We start from the raw sequence: 20,898 nt of genomic DNA on the forward strand, positions 1-20,898 counted from the left end.
ATTGCAGGTTTTCATCTGTGTCCGATTATTCCAACCTGATTCATTAGATCATTGTTATCAGTCTATCAATGTCCTTCAGAGCTTGTAATGGCCAGATTAAATTGAATTCTGTCTGCAGTGAGGCATGCTCACAAAACTTTGTAATGACTGTCTTAAAGGTAGAACTCACGAGAATAAATTTACATACCATGAGTTTTTAAATCTGTTGGGTAGTATTTTAAATTGCAATCTCTACTGGGATTTTCCCCACAATTTGATTAGCAAACGATCTTGTGTTGAGAAATAGTGTTACAAGGCTTTGCTTGTGTGTAACCACTTTATTTATTGATTTGCAGACATGCAAGTATGGAATGTTAGTTGCATAATCACAGAGCCCTCAAAAAAGAAATGCTTGCAAAAGTTCAAATGAAGGTTGTCAGCAGTGCTTGACCTGTCCAGAGTACTGCTTCAACCAATCCACTGACAGTGACAAGTTTAATCCTTCTGAAGGTCAACACCAAGCAGGTGTCTGTGCCTAAAAAAAACTGAAATCGGTGTTGTGCTGTGTTTGCTGACACATGGTGGGGCAAGACGGGAACGATGTCGGGCTCACATTGAGGATCCATGCTCAAAGCGGAAGGTGTTCATTTGAAAGCCACAACCAGTTCATTCAATTTGGGCAGCTAACCGGGTTGTACAAAACGTTATTTTGAGACATTCCAAACTATCTGTGTGTCTATTAGGAATTGGCATTTTAATCATTTTAATTGCTCTTGCTGGATCTTAAGTACTGAATCTGTCCTGAAACATTTTAGGCAAAATGGAATGCACTTTGTAGCTGCATCCAACTGAGGCGCTGCTGAGGGAGTCAACGGGACATTAAGTTGAGCTTTATTTATAGAAATCTCTGCAATGGCGAGTCCTCCAGGTAATTAATCTGCTCAGTATGACAATGGCACAGAAACAGGGCGTCCAGAACATTCAGAGAGGTTCTCTCACCTCATTAAAAACAGTAACAAAATAACAATGAATCAATGGATAGTTAATATTCCAATAATAAGGGCGTTTGGTCAAAAGCCCATCCATTCTAAAGTTACACATCCTTTAATTTGCAACAGTATTTAAAAGCTTGGGGAATCATAAAACATTTGGGTAAATGGGTGGAGCAATGCCACATCACATACACCCTTACTCCCTTTTCCGACTCTGTAAAGTTTACATTCACTTCAACAAATGCAATATAAAGCAACATATATACACTATGTTACACTGAGTACATATTGCATTATGTTTTGTTTTTTTTCCCAAGATGACGCCCGAGTAGGCAGCCTTCGGCAAGTGCTCTTCAAGAGCCTTGCTTTTTTGTTCTTTTTTGCTGTTTTTGTCTTTTGTTTTGTCACCTGTTGTTTGTTGTTTCATTGTGTGGACCTGATATGGACTGTTTTCAGCGCTTTTTGGCCACAACATTCGTCAAAGGAGCAGTATCTGTGCTTGGTGGTTGCGCCTTCATGACTGTCCGTGTTTTATGTTAAGTGTTGTGTTTATTATTTTACTTTATGTTAGCTGTTTTGTAAAGCGCTTTGTTACAGCTGCCGCTGTTGTGAAAGCGCTATATAAATCAGCATGTATTGTATTGTATTGTATTGTATTGCAATTTGCCATGAATTATAAGACACATACTGCAGCCATGTGTGATAAATGATTACCATTGAGTTGCATATCACTGTGAGCATTATGAATCAATATGGTCATCAATAAAGTAGGAATGTTTTAAACGTATGTGTTTTGAACAGTAAACAGTGACTAAAACATTGAAAAAGTAATAATCCATCATTGCTAATGAGCTCGGGAAGCGAAGGAATGCTTGGTGTAGGACTGTAAAGTATAACATTCATTCAAAGTCAAGTTAGAGAAAAAAATCTTTGGTTAAATTTGCCCTTTCAGTGTGCCGCAAGCGTACAAGCTACCACAATTGTTTATGTAAAAAGCTTGTTCTTGTCATTCTAAAGCCATAAGTGACATCAAATATTAATTGTTGTGAATGAAGAATTTTGATGATTCAAGATCTCTGTTTACAATGCCAACGAAACCACCGAGTGTTGAAACCTCACAGGTCAGTAGAGATGGTGCTTTTCTTCACCCTCAGACTGCCGCTCCAACCACGGGGACAGGTGTTGTAAGAATGCATGCCGGGTGACCGCAGGCCCGAGTCCTCGGACTCTATGGATGCATCCGAATCGGTCAGAGAGCGTGTGTTGTAGAGCCTCACGGGAGAGCAGATCCGCTGTGTTGGGGTTGGAGGAGGGCTGGTGAAGGTAGGCGACTGGACCCCCAGCGGTTGTGACTGCACTGGTTTACAGTTATAACCATGGAGGGCATAGCCCACAGGTGAGATAGGCAAGCTGTGACCGCCCAATGCACCTGGCGAGGGGCTGTTTTTACGTTTGGCTGCATTGATTATGTTCTTTGCCAGCATTCGATGGTTGGCCTTTGAGTCTAAATTATTACTGATTGGGGACATGCAGCGACTGTCCTTGGGTCGGGAAACAGGAAAGGAGGCAGAGGATATGGACAGACGGTTCGCAGAAGGGAAAGACAAACTTGTATGAGAAAGTGCAGGAGACTGGGAACGTGAGCGCCAAGGAGGCGAGACAAGAGAAGTGCTTGTTGATGTTTTGGAAAGTGTGGAAGTTGAAATAGTGGAAGGATGGATAGTCTGGATTACCATTGGTGACTGACACCTTGGACTCCAAGGAGGAGAACGGTGAGGTGCAGTTGCAGATGTTTGAAAAGGTCTGGAAGAAGAAAGTGAGGGCAGGGTGGAATTCTCAGCACTCACACTCACCATAGGAGACTGGCATCTTGATCCCCAAGGTGGAGAGAGTGGGGAGGTGTTTGTGGATGCTTTAGATGAAATGTGTAAAGCATTTGATGATTGCGCATGGACTACCGGGGACTGGCATCTTGAACCCCATGGTAGCGAACGAGAGGAATTGGATGTTTGGAATCTGAAATCATGACTAGAGGAATTGGCGGATGACTGGATGTTCTGGGAGACCATTGGGGAGTGGCATCTTGAACCCCAAGGCGGCGAGGATGGAGATGTGGATGTTGAGGTCTGTGGTGGCTCGGTTACGGAAGCCAATGAAACTGTGGAAAGCTGAATCCCTTGATTGCTCATTGGAGATTGGCATCTTGCAACCGTTGAAAACGGAATGGGTGACGCGACTGATCGGCTGGAGACTCTCGCGGAGGGACTCTTAGTTTGAAGACCGGACATCCACGTTGTACCGAGACAGTCGGGGCTGCTGTACTTCCTTGTAGGGCCCAGCCGAGTCTCACTGGGTGGTTCGGTTGGGGAGGGTTCCTTTGGTTTCTGTTGGACCACAACAAATATAACTTTTTAGTGTGTAATCCCTTATAGAATGCAATAGCGAGCCAACTTGGCAGTCACACATATGCAACTTGATTCATTGTTTTGTTCGTTAGCAGCTCAGGAAAGAGATACATGGGAAATAGCACATGCGTTTTTAAATAGAGGGATTCTCTTCACCCTAAATAATATTTATTATAATCACAGTGGCATTAAGGTCATAGCTATGAATTTTAATCCTCAGCATGTGTTTGTGCACTACGCCTGGCCGATAGCCCATGTCGACCTAGTTTTATGTGTTGTTCTCAGGTTACCCTGAATACGAATGGCCTTTTTGCAGGCAAGGATTTGAGGATACTTGGCTGAACAACGAGTCATCACCTCCATTGAACACGTTGATAAATATGCTCTCACCATCTCAATGTAATAATCATTTGAAGACGACTTCAGCTGCTTATGAAGTGAAGTGAAGGAGCATTTTGGAAAATAAAAAGTTTTATTTCTTTAAATGTCTGAGTCCCTCATGACCAGTACGACCATACGTGATTTGGATTCCGAATGTTTAACTAACCGATACTGAAGTGACGGGCAAAACATAATTTAACACCTCATGTTATAAAATATGCTTGTTGTGACAATTACATGTAAGATGATCAGGGTCTTATTATTTATTTAGTATGATCAAGTGTTTGCAGTGTTAGCAAGAATACCAGAAAACTTAAGCCTGTATATTAAAAGTGAAAGTAAATTATGGAAATAGAAAAAGGAGGAGAAGGTCACAGATGAGTAAAGGGTATGAAGCTTTAATCAGAGGAAGAAAAGATTCAGCTCAAATACAATTGGAACAGAACATGAATGAAGTTTTATGGAGTGAAACAGGCATGCAAACCCTGCGGAAAGAATGGCCAATGACTGATTATTTTCTTTGAACAAACAATTCTGGAATTGTTGCTTGAAGTCATCAAAATAATGTAGATGCAGGTCCTGGAAACAAAATCGCGTGGTGTCTGCAGATGGCAAACATCAAAGAATCCAAGTATGCAGCAAAAGTTTGAGTAAAAAAAATGGTGTTGAGCAGAGCAAATTACCCTTAAGATATGAAGACTATAAAAGGAATTCTATGGCTGCATTTTCACTTCAGTGAGAAGCATTGAATTGCAAATTGCAGCTCATAAAGCAGATGCCACACCTGTCAAAGTGCTTTGTAACAGCATCACCCGGCTCCTCAAATACACGGTGGGGAAGAGGCAAAGCTAAGTTATTATAATCCGATACCCAAGAAGGAGGCGTTTTGGTGCCAACGTGTCTTGCAGCATTGGGCACAATGATTAAGGTAACACACATTTTTACTGAAGTTGATGACTTGGGTGTCATCTGACGAAATCAGCGACTTCAATTCAAATTGACATTTTAATTTTCTCTTGTAAAGAACAACAGATGTATTGTGTGGCTTTATGTATATCATGTAAATCATTCACATCAAAAATTCTATTCTAGAGGGAGCTTATGGAAAGCAAAGGAGGATGAAGACACATAGGGAGGTGCAAAAAAGAAAAATAGTTCAGATATGATGCCAAATAAAGTTTGACAATCACCGGGTTACCACATAAACGTTCTTAAAAGATAAAAGGCCTCCACACCTGTGCTTCAAGCCCGGCTTTCTTGGCAGAAAATCTCGGCTTTGGTGCTTGGATCCCCAGCCGAGGGGATGACACATGGGTTGGAGAAAAAGCAGTTGATGGCTTCCCACCGGCTGGTTTTGATGGATAGTCTACTCTTGTGATGGAGCTGCCGGGAAACTGAGGAGATTGAGACTGGGTGGAAAAGAGAGAAGCGGGGTTGTTCGGTAAGGAAGCCTGTCTCGATAAAGATGGAGGGAGGAACTCATTTTTGGACTGCGGTGCTCCTTTCGGTAGGGTATTCAACGGGTCCTTGACTGGCTTAAGGATGAAGAGGGATGAGTTAAGTTGGTACGGTCTGTGTCTTGAGAGGTCCATCTCGGTCTTGGAGCAACCATTCTCAAGAGTAAGGGTCTCTTGAACTTGTGCTGCTGGTGCCGCTTGTCTTGGTTTCGACCTGGCAGTTTGTTGGGCTTTCATGTTGAGTGCCAGTTGAGCGCACATGTCAGAGTTTTTAGCAATAGCTTTGACCCTACCCGGCATATTTGAGGGGTAAACCCACGATGGTGGCAAAGACATTGTTGGAGAAGGAGGTCTGATATGTTGACCTGCATTCTGGTTCTCAACGATGAATTTCTCCATTCTGGACTTGCGCTTGGCAAAAAGATCTGCACCTTTTCCCGATGCATCACCGAGGGTCTGTTCTGGTTTGAGTTCGACCCTTGTATAGGTTCTGGAGCTCTTCAGACAGGAGGTCCACTCTGGGGCGTTGGCTTCTTCAGCCCTTTCTTCCTCTTTGGCAAGGAAGTTGGATGCTTCCGCACCCAGCGCTAGTAACTCCTCCTCAGATGCGGACTCAGGCACAGATCTTTGCCTGTGGTTCTTCATTTCATCCACCCCTTGCACTAGAGAAAGCAACTCTGGGTTCGGAGCGACAACCTTCTTCTCTTTGAACGTGAACATCGACTTTTTAGTGGGTCGTTTGGCAGCAAAATCCTCAAGTAATCCTGTTTTTATTGGTGGCACAGACTTCCTTTCTGGAAAAGGTTGAGGAACGAAAGCGGAAGGTTTTGGCGCTGTTGGGGGCCCATAACGGGGAAGTGGTGTAGCAGCATTCTGAGACACAGTAAAGGCAGGCGTTGGTGGAGGGTTAGTGGGAGTCGTCACACGTGGGCTGAAGTAATCAGTCTTTGGAGGCTTGTTTGTGAAGGCAGGTAGGGGAGGTGTGGGATATGCTGGAGGGGGCGGAGGTGAAACTGCGACTGGCTGGGGAGCAGTGAATGCAAAACGAGTCGGGAGGTTGTCCAAGACAGGACTATCTGCCTCTTGAGACTGCACCGTCAGCGGTGAGAAAAACGGCCTGGCAGTTCGATTGATGATGGTGGTCTGCTTCGATGCAGACACACCTGTAATCGGCTGTCCATGGCAGCCGTTGGAAAGCTTTTCAAGAGGAGGTGATGAGATGTGTCCTACATTTATCGCCGCCTCTTTCTCCAGAAGATTCATTGCAATTGGATTCGTATTTTCTCTTTCAGGTGGAAGCTCATCCTTGACTTTGCCTTCAAGTTCTTTGTAGACTGCATCCTTTTGCTCCTCCTCCTGCTCATCTATTTCTTTTACAGGGAGGAAATGTCTTTCCTGGATAGTATTGTGCTCAGCTACATCTTCTTTAACATAACAGTCGCCTTGTTCCTCCATGCTATCGCCTGTTGCCTGTGTACTCCCAATAGGCACGAATAGTGGGTTGGTAGTGCAATTCTTATAGTTCAAGTCTTTGTCCTTCTCCTCACGACTTCTCTCTGCCCATGTTAGTTTGCCACATGACGGGTTGGGTTTCACATTCCCGGTTACGTCCTCCTTCGAGCGCACTCCACCGCTTTCCAGTGTGAAGGCGCTGACTCTCTGCTTGCGCCGGTTGAAGAGTTGCACGCCTCGGGAGCTGGAGCTGGAAGGGACAGTGAGCTGCGCAGCAATGATGTGACTCCTCTGGCGGGCCTCCTTTAGCTCCTTCTCAGATAAACTGACGCTCCTGGTTAGATCTAGCAGGGGAAAGAAAGAGTGAAGGGGCACTTTGGTTAGTCATGGAAATATTCAGGTCATCTTCATTCGATATTTTTGATTCATGGTTAAGGTGACCCAACTTGCTCGGTTTGGAGGAAAGGGTTGTGTTCCTTATCTCAAATTGAAACAAAGACAACTCCCTAACCATCTAATCATCGGGAGACAGCTTGGGAAAACTATAAGAAAGAAAGGCATTATCGTTTGATTTAAAAACAAACCACAAGTTTCACTTTATTGACCAGAATTTAAAGGCCAGTGGTGTCCATTTGCTTTGTGGCGCTTAAAAATGAAGCATGCCTCTGCTTAAAATTATGGTTTGTTTTCTGAGCTTAAGAGTTCCATTCCAAGCAGCAAAGTTATTTCCTCTGCAATCTGGTCAAGTCCCTCCCTGAGCATTCTTCCACTATGGAGAAAACCCCCTGCTTAAACTTTCAGCATGCCTGCGTTCCTACTGCAACACTCACACACTCATTTTCACCATAAGCAGCTTCAAAAACCTCTGTTAAGTCCTGTAGTATGGACGCTATACATTAAAGTAATTTCATTTTAAAATAAAAGCATAAAAATAGCTCCCAAGTATATGAGAATATCAGTTGCAATTTTTAAGGTCACCCCCCACCCCCGACTCCACATCTCAAATTGTATAATGTGCTGAATAATGTGCATTCAAAGGATAATGACTGTGTCTGGGCACACGTCTGACATTATTCATGTAATTCTGACTGGTGGAAGTTATGTCATGCCCCTGCAGGAGGTTACCATGACAACTGGAGCAACCATGACTCATTCTTTGTTACGTACATCGATTTATTCAGGCAGCCACATGATTTAAAGTAATTACTGTATGTGTGGTTGGTGATAATTACAGATTGGTCGAACACATGTCACTTATGGCTTTCCTGCTCACCGACTAAGAGTACTATATGCATCTGTAATTGATTCTCCAATTGAGCGCTCTTGGTTGATGAGGAATATAAAGTATCACATCCTTTTTTTGTTTGAATTTGAAATTGTATGGTTATTTATTGGCTTTATTGAAGTTTGAACTCAAGTCCCATGACCTCTTTTTAATGCAGTCTGTTGGTCCATTTCCCCAAAATGACTTTTACTAGCTACTAACTTTGAATATTTTCGGCCTGTGGAATATATCAGAGCAGTGAAGCTTGAAATGAAATGTCCTCACTATAAACCTTTCCCTCTAGTGGCAGCCAGATTAGTTATCAGGTAACATGCAGGTGCAAATCCAGGCACATGATATTCACATCATGAGCTTCTCAAAATAAATGCTAAATGCTACCCTCCCTAGCCACTAAAAGTGGTTTGTGTTTCCTCGTTATTTAAATCAAACTAACTTTAAATGAATCTGCCATGAAGACAATGATTAAAAAGTTGACAACAAGGAAACAGAATAAGTAAGTTAATGGACATAAATTAGAATCAACAGTTTCACATTTAACTCTCACCCAACATAAGCCTTCCAATCATCCCAAACTTTTTATGTCATCAAAGTAACGTACTGCATACTATTGGGTTGCATTTCTTCACAATGGAAAAACCTGATAAATCCCAAGTTTCAATCTCCAGAGTTTCCTTTAAATTTGGGCAGTTTCTCCGAGCGCAGATGGTTTTCTCTCTTACCTTTCCCCTATCACGTTCAGAGCTTGGCCGTTTTTGTACGTCCCAAAGAGCTTTCCGCTGAACTGCATCTGCTGGTCTCACACACCCCTTTCCCTTTCTGTAGTGTGGCACAAGCTCCAATTTCCTTTTCTTCAGTCCAGCCAGCACACAGAGAGGGCGGGTGTCTGCAGCTGGAGCCTGCGCCGCCTGTCTGCGTGTCTGCCTGTCTGCCTGCCTGCAGCTCTGTTATACTACTTCTAACACAGCTTCATTTCTTGAACAAAAAACAACTCAGCTGGCCTTATGGCTTCTGAAGAAAAGCTATGGATGTCAGCTCCGACTTTTGTTGTGACAGTTGAAGAGGAGCGACCAATCTGTTTTGAGCGACTTATCTCCGTCTGACGTCGAGTGACAGCAGAAAAAGCGTCTGACCCTCGTTGGAAAGGGAGATGCTCCAGTTGATGTGCAAACGGATTAGTGCACTGAGACCACAAAGCCCCAGTGGCTGACCCCTGCTACCCTCCCTGTCCGTCCGTGTGTTTATTATGCACTCTCCCTGAGTGCCTGGCCTCTTTGAACCCTCTGGACATAAACTCCAACCTGCAATGGATGGGATAGGAATTTCCTGTCCTGTAGTGAAGACAAAACTTGAAGCCCCGAGAGCCAAGATATCAAATCGCCCACACCCACTTTCTCTCACCACATCCAAATTCACCACCTCCTCCCCCTGCTATCAGTCCAGTCACCGTCAGCCTCCCCTCCATGGAATAGAAAACTCCCACAAGGGGGGGGGGGGGGGGGGGATTTTTAAGTCAGAGGGCTAACCCTCCATTTTGTGTATCAAAGGTCAGATTACCCTGTCGGATGTTATCTTTCATCAGGCACTGGCTGGAGGTTGAGTGGGATGACAGCACTGGCCCCAGTGGCTCTTGTGTGAAGCGGTATAGAAAGACGAGGATTAACAGAGGTCCTGAGATCTCCTGGACTGAATGTGACCTAAACTCCAGGTGAATCCCATTGCGGTTGGGGGGGGGGATAAAAGCCAACCTTATCGTGTTTCTGTGTCAAAGGCCTTGCATTCGATCAGCTGTATGAGGAAACCCAATGGAAATTAACGGCTACATTAGTACACCCACACAAGGTAACATGGATAGAGAACATTAATTTCTCTGATAGTTGGCAATGGAAGTGACCATCCCAGGGGAAAAAATGGTACAGTCCCATCCGCTTTATCATTCTTCCAAAATTGTTGATAACTGTGGAATCGGATCCCATTCGATAGTACGAATATACCTAATCTAGTCTCTTCTGACTGAATGGCTATTGACACTAATTATGATTCAGAGTTTTCATTCCTAATTATTTTGACAACGTAATGTTTTTTTAATCGGGGCTGAAGCGGCTTAGACCGACACGGCCGTCAGTGACCATGCTGTATATTTTATTGATTACATTTCCGTTGCTGACGGGCTCGCATGGATTTTGACTGGACGGAAACAGATGTTTCTTGGAGAATTTTGCCATCTCCAGTTACACAGAAGGCGGAACCTTTTTTGTTTCTGACGTTTTGCCTTCTACCCCTTTCTTCCAAGCCCCCCCCCCCCCCAACCAAACGCGCCACATTTAAAGAAACATAGCCCCGATTGGGAAAAGACACTTCTACTCAAGTGAGGAGATAAAGTACCAGGTGAACAAACACTCACTTGTTTTGCTTCGCATCCGTTCCACATTGTGTCCAGTCGTTTCATGTGTTGTGTTAGACTCCTCCACGATGGTGGCCTGTGCTGCCTGGATAGGTTTAGTCAATCCTTCTGGACTACAGCTCACTCCTCTACGCAAAGACGTGTGTCCTTTCTCCATTCTTATTCCAATTTCAAATCACTCCTCTGCAGTCCTCAGTGTACCGGTAAGTCTTTCATCCAAGTTAGATCAAAGCTTCCTGTTGAAGTTTTAGTCCTCACTGGTATACAGGGAGAAAAGCGAAAAACAAAACAAAATAAAAATGTGTCAAAGAAAGGAAGCACGGTTCTCCATTTGGCTAATGGTCGTGGCTGTGCATTTAGGAAAAATCCTTCCAAATGTTTTCTTGTGGTCGACTGAAAAAATTTCAAAAAGAACTGTACTCTGGCTTTTGTCTTCATCAAGTCTAATTCTCTATCTAACTGGATCTCCCTCTAGGGCCTAGGCAACATTCCCCAAATGAGTTATACTGGACGTCTGCCACCCAAAAAAAAAAATGCACCATTTTGGCATGGAGAGCCGAGAAACAGCCTAGTCTTCTCCAAATCTCCTTTTTCTTTTCCCAGACGTTGCTCTTCGTCCGTCGCTATTTCAGTCACCCAAGCCTTCTCTCTGTCTTCATCCAAATCTCCAGCCCCCAGATTATTTTTCTTTCAGCGAAAAGATCTGCTCTTTATCTTGGCGATCATAACTACAGTGTGACATGAAAAGGGAGCTGCGCATATGGCAGTTTCCTGCTGTTGGGTGCATGGGAGGAATAACATTTCACTCTGCAAAGGTCATTCCAAAGATGGGTTTACATTGAAGCTGTTCAATTATGTCGTGGTTCCCGTGTTACTTTTTTATATTACAGCCCAACAAAGTGTTTAGAGCAGACTGCTCTTTTTCCAGTACCAAAAAACAATTAAGGAAGCCATCACCCCGATTTGAGGTACAGCTCTCTGGGTCTGTCTTCACCTTGTTTCTTCATATTTTTCCCCTCGTCAATGCTTTGTTTTGTTGTTGAGCCTGTTTTGGCTCAGACTCAAGGTCTTGTTGAAAAGATTCTGGTGCTTAAGTGCAAAAAGGCAACTTTTTCTAAACCCTCCATGAAACCATGTCCTCTCCAAGGTAACCTGCAAAACAGAAAGAGATGTTTTATAAATCTAGCAGAGACCCTGCCCCAGCATTAACAAGATAAAATCGGTTCCCATTCTATTTTTAGCTGTTGATTCGGAGAAGTATTAACTGATGTCTGATGGAATTTTCAAGCGAAAACCATTTTCTTTAACTTGTCATGCTCTTTCAAAATGAATTACCTCAAGTGTATTTGCATAGCCCTTAATCACAAGAGTCCCCAAGACCTTCGCAAACCCTCCGTCGACAAATACAAGTGTTGGCGTGATCATGAATAATCCTGGTCTTAAATTTATATACTCAACCTGACCTAATTGTGAGGTGATGTACCCTTAATCTGACTCTCCTTGAAGATTCTTAACACGGTCTTTGTTTTTGTTCATGTGGTAATTCAATGTTATGACTAAATGCCTTTCCAGTGATGCTTTTGTGTTTTTGCATCCGCCCCACAACCCTTGATGATAGCGACGTATCAATAAGGAAAGTCACTCAGCAATGTCTTAGCAGAGTCCTAACCTTGAAGACAGTCAAAACAAAATGGTGCCCGGCAACGAAAAAGCTCCACAATTTCGCATAGTGCCGTGATGGCGGTGAGTAAGGCCAGATGAAGGCTGGTACTGTTTAGACTCTCTGACAACAACCCTTTGAGTCTCACAGATGTGTCATGGATCTGGATATCATTGGAAGACTGACATTATTTTCTTCATTCCCCAGCATTGTCATGTCCATCTCGAGTTCATAAAGGCCCTGGTATGGCACTGCTTCAAAGCTTTCTTGAGAAATCCACACCCGACTAATTGTACTGTATTGTGCTTTTCATGCTTGACATCTAATGTCATCTTCCCTCCTTTCCCCCAATCTAGCCACCAAGTACTTTGAACTTCAAAAGCCGCTCCACTGTGCCCACCTGTGCTGCTCACCCACAACTCCATCGCTTCCCTGTGCCACTCATTCACCTCCGTGATTTTAGGTCGGGATATCATTTACTGTCTTCTAATGTGTACATATACCGGATGCATTAGTGGCCCGGTAATAGAAAGAATGCACGCATAGTGATTCACTGATATGCATGCTTTCTATATTGTGCTGGAAGCGTAAACATTTAGATATGTGATCAGTGTAGTCTGAACTGCTCTAAGCCTTGAAGGTGTATCACTTAACAAGTTCTTTCGGAGGCATCTTTACACAATTGGTTCTGCCATGTGTCTGCTAGCTTTTATTTATACTGTATTAAAAAATGGCTAAAATGCTGAAGATTTTTTTTTCACCCGACCCAGACAATTGAGCAATTCAATGCCTTCATGGGAAGCTGAGCAATGATGTTTGTTTATACTCCAAAACTGTCATTCCTAGTTCATAAATCCTGGTCGGGGGAGGAGCGGGGAGGAGGGCATGATGGTTAACGTGCCTCAGCTTGTGCTGCATGATGACTGACATCTAAAACATGGCTGAGTTCCAATGAATCTCATGTATCTTGACTAAACTATTATTTTATTTTCAGGAACTAATGGCTGGGATGGGGGCGGGAGGGGGTGAGAGGGGTGGGGGTGTTTTTAGAATCCAGCCAATGGTTTGCCACACATTGCACTCCCCTGTTCACAGGTGTGAAAGTTCAAGTGACAGAAATTAGAGGCAGGTGTGTGTGTTCCATTGCCAAGAGGGAGCCACCACGACCTGAAAACTTTTAAACATGAGAGCAGTCAAGCACTTTTTGAAAATAAAAATTACAGAATAATTACAAACAGATTTCAGAGATCTATAAAATGAGTAGAGATACTCTAAGACAGTTATCATGTGATTTCTCCCAGCCAGTCAGCAGAGAAAGGTCATGACAATACTCGTATATTCCAATCAGTGCCATATACTGTTAATGTCTTGCAGCACCCTATTGCAATTCATTGGGTACACCGTGCATAAAAGTCAGTACATAGTCCACATTTCCCCAAATGTAAAATACCTTATCATCACGGCTGATGATAACGGGATCGTTATGAACCGCAGAGCCACAGCGGCGAGACAAACAACCGTGCAAGTCCCCAATGAGGGGAATAACAGCCAACCCCGAGTGTTTGCCATCTCCTTCAAACTTTCCCTCCTTTGTTTCAATTAGCCGCCTGTCTGCTCTCTCTAAACAAAGACAGCAACTTACCCCCTGAAGATAAATGGAACAGCCTGCAGGTGATGGGCTCTGCAGCAGCAGTACTCATTGCTGTGAGCCGCGTGCCGGTCCACTCACTGCAGCTCACCTGTACTCTGGGTCTGTCTGTGTGCGGCAGTAGTCGAGTGGACTGCCCCCTTTTTCAGTTCCTAAATGACTCTGCACACACACAAACACCTCCCTCCCCTCTCCCTTCCTCATCTCACTCATGAAACAGACGATGGATGGGGCGGGGTGGAGGGTCAGCTGGAACACAGAGGGCTCTTTGTCTGGAATCTTTTTCATATGGTTTCCTTCAGGCTTGCATACTGAACACATTATGCTGTAATGTATTTTCATATTCAACACGAGGATGCTGAGCAGTTTGTCGGCCCCACTCTTTTCTCCCGTCCCTCCTTCTCTGTTTTTAATTCTTGACCTACTTTCCCGCCAAGTACGCCGGGCAGAGTGCTCCAAAGAGAACTAAAATGGCAGGATAAATGTGAACAAAGTGTCTGGGGGTGGAGGGGGGGATCCTTTTTTGTCCAAAAGAATACACACAGAATGGGAATAAGCTTACTTTCGTGGGATTCAATCAAGATTCCCACATTTTGTTGGAAACAAGTGTAGTGATTTTTGTACTCCTCATGACTCCAGCACTTAGATGCTTATCTTTCTCCCACAGTGAGGGAATGTCAAATTTATATGGTCAAAGAGCATTTCATGCACACTGACAAATACCTCGATTATGAAGTAGTACCTTAACAACCATTTCAAAGCGTGTGCATGGCTGGCGCCATATGATAGATAACGTAGTCAGTAACTGGTGCGTGAAATTTGGAGTTGGATTAGTTTATTTATCTTAACATTAACCCCAAAACAGGGCAACAGTAGGGATAATTCCAAACAGACGTGTTGAGTTGTCATGAAAAATACACACGTGCACGCACGTGTTTATAGTCTACATTCTCAATAATCTGAACAATAACTGACAGATGTTAACAGTCCATTTTAACCTTAATCCCCGGAATTGATTGATTGAAACACAAGCATTAGAACCAATGTGAATAAGATTATCCTTGTGTGAAGGCCTTGTATTTGTTCATCAAATCGGATAACTGAATATATGTGTGTGTCAGTGTTGGCTGACTAAGTGGCTTTAACACAATTCTGAAATGCACATAAAAGCACTGCATACACACTGACCACCCACTTTCATCAATCAATTCAGAATTCGTTCAAATTCAATTTAATGAATCTTAGAAGTGGGCTGCCCGATGGTCGACTGGTTAGCACGCCAGCCTCCTTGTGCAGATGCGCAGGGTTCCAGTCCGGCTCCGGCCTTCCTATGTGGAGTTTGCATGTTCTCCCCGTGACTGCGTGGGTTTTCTCCGGGTACTCCAGTTTCCTCCCACATTCCCAAAACATGCTGTCACGTCCCGTGTTTGCCAGCAGGGGGCAGGCTTTTCCTGCCTACCGCCGACACACCTGTCACCCATTAGGGACTGATTACACGGGCTTTATCTTTGTGCTCGGGCAGTTGACTTACTGCCGGAGTATTCCACGCCGTGCCAATTCTCTCGCTTACTGTCCTTATCTATTCGTTGCCGTGTAGCCTTGTGGCTGTGATTGCGCGTCGTTATATCTACTCATATGAATTCCTATTGTTGCCAACTATATTCCTTGCCATTTTCTCGCAAGCGTTTTCTGTTACTTCCTTTTATTCCTGGTCCTGATTTTGACCAGCGTTTTCTGTTTGTTGCTCCCGGACGGGTATTTTGTGTTTTTGTATTAAAACTCATTTGTTCTCGGACCATCTTTTCTTTGTCTGCTATTTCGGGGATCCACCTCCTTATCTTGTTGTGCACGAAGCGATCATTTTATCGCTTCGGGCACAACGTGACACATGCGTGGCAGGTTGATGGAACACTATAAAATCTTCCATAAGTGTGAGTATGAGCGTGGATGCTTGTTTGTCTATGTGTGTCCTGCGATTGGCTGTTAACCGATTCACGGTGTCCTCCGCCTACTGCCCGATGACAGCTGGCATAGGCTCCAGCACGCCCCGTGACACTTGTGCAGATAAGCAGATCAGGGAATGGATGGATGGGTGAATCTTAGAAGTATCTCATTATACTGTCAGAGGTGTAAATTTTTAATATTACAGAGACAACTGCCAATTAAATTTATTAAGGCACGAAAAATTCTAAAACTACCTTTCCCTATTTGAAAAAGAACCCCCCCCCCCCCCCCCCTTCCAACCCCTTGTTAAGGCACAAAGTAACTGTGACTAACAACAGTTCTGGGAAAGCTGAGTTCAATGTCACAGGCAACACCCTAGCACCACATTTGTTGAGTCAAGAAATCACATAAATAGAATCTGTCAGACAACGTGAATCCGGCTACAAGAGCTCAAGAAACATTTGCATCATGCCACGATCCGAAGAAATGCAAGAAGAAATTACCCCAAAAAATTATTAAAATCTATCAGTCTGGAAAAGGTTACAAAGCCACTTCCAAGAGTCTGGGGATTCAGCAAACCACTGTAAGAGTAATTATCCACAAATGGAGAAAACCAGAAACGGTGGCAAACATTCCCACAAGTGGTCAATCAGTTAAAATTACATCAAGAGAAGCAATTCTGTGAAGAAGAGTGGTCCAAAATTCTTCCACAGCGATGTGAAAGACTCATCACCAATTACAGTAAACACTTGATTTCTGTTATTGCTGCCAAGCCAAGGGTGGCACAGCCAATTATTGAGTTGATGGGGCAATTACTTTTTTACATAGGGACAGGTAGTTTTAGATTTTTTGTGTGTCAAAATTAATTAAATTGGCTTCTAGAAACTGCATCAAGTTGGAATTTCAAAATAGGGCTAGGATTTCAAGTAAGGTTAGCGTTTCAAAGTAGGGTTTCAAAGTAGAGTTTCAAAATAGGTTAATTTGTAACAGTGGTTATGGTTAACGTTAATGGATGATTGATGCAACCATCAAGATATGTGACCACAGGCTTCAAAGTAGGGTATCAGTATTTTTTTTTTAATCTCATCTCCTCGCTATTCCACCTTCCTTTACTTGGTATTCACACAATCAGGCCTATAAAGTCGCAACGGCAGCGGCCTTTCCTTAGGGAATATGCATTTCCAGGGTCAATGCGCGGCTAACTTATTAAATGAGCATCACAATTGTGGCAGATAACTGCTGATGCGAACTAAGGCAAGTTCTTGTACTGTTTTAGCCACGCCCTCCACGCCCCCCCCCCCAAAAAAAGAAAAATCTGGAAAACTGAAATGGTGAAAAAACGTCTCACGCTATTTTTCCACAACTGAGTACTACATAGTTCTCAGTCTTTGCACACATTTCCAGCAATTATTTTCAAACATGTAACACATATTTAGAAAAGATTTGAATTCATTTCAAATGTGTTGTTAGAAACATACATAACATTTTCATAGTACGTACTAACAACCCAGTTGGGGAAAACAGAATGACCACGCAACAAAAATTACTTTGACGTCTCTGTCGTGAGCATCGATTCATACATGATGTTCCTGACTGAGCACTCCCTTGATTGACCACATAACTCAAACCGCATCATCTGCTGATGTAATAAATCTTTGCAGTGATGTTGTGAATCGATACATAGAAGGATGGTACAGTACACTTGGAACATCACGATGGAGTTTAAGGTTTTGACATGGATCCATGGCAGGTCTGGAGGCTTGCAGAAGAAATGAAATCACATGATGGAAAGTAACATTTTTAGATCCGGCAAGCTTCAGCAGAAATTCTTAATTACCCGCCAGCTTTTGGATAAGCTAACTTTAAAGTGTATTTTTTCTGGCTGCGGTTTACCGCTCTATTAAACTGAAGGTCGCACAAGCTTTAGAAAAATACTTAATTTTATTCCCCATACCTCTCAAAATACGGGATATTCGCTTTTAAGGCGAAAGCGGAAGGATGGGTGAATCTGGAGGTTTACGTCGGAGTTAATTGTTTCTTGAAGGCTTGATAAGGAATGTCTAATTACCCTCCAACTATTGGTTAAGCCAACTTTAAAGTGGATTTCATCTTGGTACAATTCGCCATTCCATCAAATAGAAGGTCACACAAAGTTTAGAGACAGGCTTCAATAGAAACAGCAGGATTTTGGATCAGTTGCTTTGCTTCACAGTGAAAATGAATGCATGGATGAAACCTTTACTTCCCCCACGGTGCCACTTTGTTAAACAGAAATGAAAAAAATGGTGCCTCATGATCCTATCAGCAAGTTGATGTGTGCGTAGGCCAACTGCTAAGTGTGTGGCAGGCAGTTGTTGACTTTATTTTTTAATGGTACATTTCATTTGCTTTAAACCGTGTCGCTTGTTGTGCAGTGGGGATTGACTTCAAACATGCGTTGAGCACGCACGTTTTTTTTAAGAAGGAATGGAGGAAGGCCTATCACGCCAGATGTTTGCTGTATGAAAGCCAACTCTTGTTTTCTCATATCAATTTTGAGATTGTGCGGTCTGCTTTGGCTACACAAAGCACGTGGCCGTCGTTGTTGGCCGTACTATCCACAGTCATGAAATAAAATGCACAAGCACACATATACAGAAAACTGCCCAACACACTCATAATACAAGCAGTAAAAGTCTAATTATTTGTTTAAAAAAATAAAATAAGCAATGTTTAATGTTGGATAACGTATTTTCCTTTGCTGTTGCTTTACGTTTGTGTATTATATCATAGTCTGCCTCTTTCTCATGCACTGATATGCTAGTTAACAGCCAATCAGAGCGATCAATCGTCACCGACAACTGACACCATTTTGCAAACTGTGATGGAAGACTCGTTCGTTCAATCTAGGAAGCAAATAGACAAGACAAAGTCTTCATTCTTCACAATTCAAATTCTTTTTACTTGGATTCATTCCTGCGCGCACGCACGCACGCACAACTTAACAATGATCATCAATTGTTTGTTTTTTTTTGTGGCATTTTTGACGACTTGCCAGTTGATCTACGTTTGCAATACCGGCAGAAAGTTACCCTGTGTGGAGGAATCGACTCATGCACACTGTCCAAGGCTGATTTTTTAGGTAGAGAATGCCTGTCCAAATGTGTCTTATCCCAACATTGTTGACGACATGCTCTGTGACCACATGAAAGCATTACAAATCACTGGAGGCTTACAACTACTTTGTAAGCAGATAGAAACAGAGTAAACTTCAAAATCTTATCTTACGAAGCAATTTTTGTTGTTTTCTTGTGAATAAACAGCTGGGCATGTTGTACAGCTACCTGTAATGGTTGTTCTGAAAATTCTGATGTAAAATTATGTGATTACCGTATTGGCCCGAATATAAGACGGTGTTTTTTGCATTGAAATAAGACAGAAAAACTGGGGGTCGTCTTCTATTCGGGGTGTAGACATTATACTCATTCACGGCGCTACATGCCGCCAGATATCAAAATGAAGCGAATGCTGAACTTGATTCCCCAGGCCAAAGTGAACCGCTCCCATAAAAATAAAAATAGCGGTAGCACGAAGAAGAAAAATAAAAAATAGCGGTAAGAAGGAAAAGAGAAGAAAATAACAGAAGAGATAACAGAAAATGGAGAAACGTAGTGACAATCTGGAAGAAAGTGGGTCGAAGATCGGCCAGGTTAAACGGCGGCTGAGGAGAAGTTATGATGTAATATACATTTCAAAAACCAGAAGCCATTCATTTACGAATGTGATTGCACTTTAGATTTGAATGAGGCGAAATAACATGCTTTTTTTCTCAAATATATTGTTATAATAATTTGTTTCAGATTTTCAGACAAAAATTAATTTGGTGTTCAAAAAGTATTTTTTCAAACTTGAGTCTTATAATCAGTGCCGTCTTATATTCGGGCCAATACGGTATGTGAGTAGGCCAGAACAGAAATCCTCACTAATGCCAGAATAATGCACTTAACAGTGGCGGATAACATTGTAGTTGTCCGCTAGCTAGCTTGTACTAGTGATTGCTCAACGCACAAGTCCAAACTATGCATTGGCCATGGAGGTCTGCTTGCTGTGTTTTAGATGGGCCATGATGCGTAATCATCTTTGGAATCTGAAAGAAACAACAAACTTTTTCTTTTCTTTGCATCATTATAACACCCAATGACGCAACAGCAGTTCATCATTTTCAGGAGCAGCCGAGAAGCGTGTTTTGCGATCAAATGATCAGTCCACCCAAGATGGTGAGCAAAAATAAAATACTTTGCTGAAGTGATGTCAACTGCAAGCGACATATAATAAACAACAATGATTAATGCTCACTAGTATACCATTTTCACTGTTATGGAAAGATTCTTTTCTGCTCTGTGTGCAGCTAAATTGTATTAACACTTAGATCTATCTGTACCACAGAATAGCATTGATCTAAATCTTCCCCTAGGCACAGGGGGTGGCCTGCGGGATTCCATGGGAATCACTGGCCACAGTGTAGCTCCGCCCTTGTTCTACTCTAAAAGGAATGAGATTTAGATTACAGGTATTTAAAGAATAATTTTAAAATGGATTGAAATTGTGTTTTTCGAGGTGAATGTAAGCATGTCAGATCCGATTAATATAATTAGCTGATTACTTTCACTGAACAGATTTTATGAGCATCAAAATGTCCACAGTAAATACTTTTCCTGGTATGTCTGCTCCAGTGATTTGCACCCCAATCCCATTGTCAGGCTGTCACTTGGGAATTTTTAACAGAGAAACATATAGTCCTCTCATTTCTGATTGAAAGGGTGTTGCTGGTGATTTTTATGTCTGAACTTTATTCCCTTCCACTATTACTTACCCGATGGATGGTCTCAGCAAGATGCTCACACAATCCATCATCTCAAGGCTTCTCAAGTAACATCCCTGCCTTTTCTTCTCCTCCGTCACCACCTCGTTCCTTCTGTTCTCACTCATCCTCACTGTTAATCTAACCTTATCTTTTTCATCTTCTTGCCTTGCACCCCCCACCCCCATCCTGCGGCCCCATTTGAGGGCGGCACGGGGAACTAGCAATGAACATGTCTGCAACACAGTTCTGAGGTTTGGATTTCAAAAAGTTGTACAGTGCCTCTCTCCAACTCAGCCGTAACCCTAATGAGGACAAGTGGGATCAACAATAAACCAGCTTGAGTCTACTTATTCTTGTTATTCCCCTCAATTGCGGTTTCTTCCTTTCCGATGTGTGTTGCCCCTTTTGACCCAGCCTTTCCTGACGCGTCTGTGTGTATGTGTATGTGTGT

General features: G+C 42.9%; 2 protein-coding genes across 2 annotated transcripts in view; one reads left to right on the forward strand and one right to left on the reverse strand.

Moving 5' to 3' along the window:
- gpx3 (glutathione peroxidase 3) overlaps window positions 1–20,898 on the forward strand; it is a 133,048-nt gene that overhangs the window by 43,337 nt on the left and 68,813 nt on the right. The gene's annotated exons all lie outside the window — the stretch shown is intronic.
- Window positions 298–13,818, reverse strand: LOC127605627 (synaptopodin). The gene is made up of 4 exons (XM_052073321.1): window positions 13,655–13,818; window positions 10,353–11,504; window positions 4,993–7,010; window positions 298–3,355 (listed from the first exon to the last, which is right to left on the reverse strand). The coding sequence occupies exons 2-4, from the start codon at window positions 10,507–10,509 to the stop codon at window positions 2,087–2,089; spliced, it is 3,444 nt and encodes a 1,147-aa protein (XP_051929281.1). The 5' UTR covers window positions 10,510–11,504; window positions 13,655–13,818; the 3' UTR covers window positions 298–2,086.

The sequence above is a fragment of the Hippocampus zosterae genome, chromosome 1 (genome assembly GCF_025434085.1).
Source record: "Hippocampus zosterae strain Florida chromosome 1, ASM2543408v3, whole genome shotgun sequence".
Classification (NCBI taxonomy): Eukaryota; Metazoa; Chordata; class Actinopteri; order Syngnathiformes; family Syngnathidae; genus Hippocampus; species Hippocampus zosterae.

Bases quoted from the DNA above. Each gene is read 5' to 3' on its own strand.
- LOC127605627 (XM_052073321.1), bottom strand. From the start codon at position 10,509: ATGGAGAAAGGACACACGTCTTTGCGTAGAGGAGTGAGCTGTAGTCCA. The intron at 7,011-10,352 runs GTGAGTGTTTGT...TTCCCCTGCTAG, and splicing joins ACGGATGCGAAGCAAAACAA to ATCTAACCAGGAGCGTCAGT. The intron at 3,356-4,992 runs GTGTGGAGGCCT...GTGGTCCAACAG, and splicing joins AAGCCGGGCTTGAAGCACAG to AAACCAAAGGAACCCTCCCC.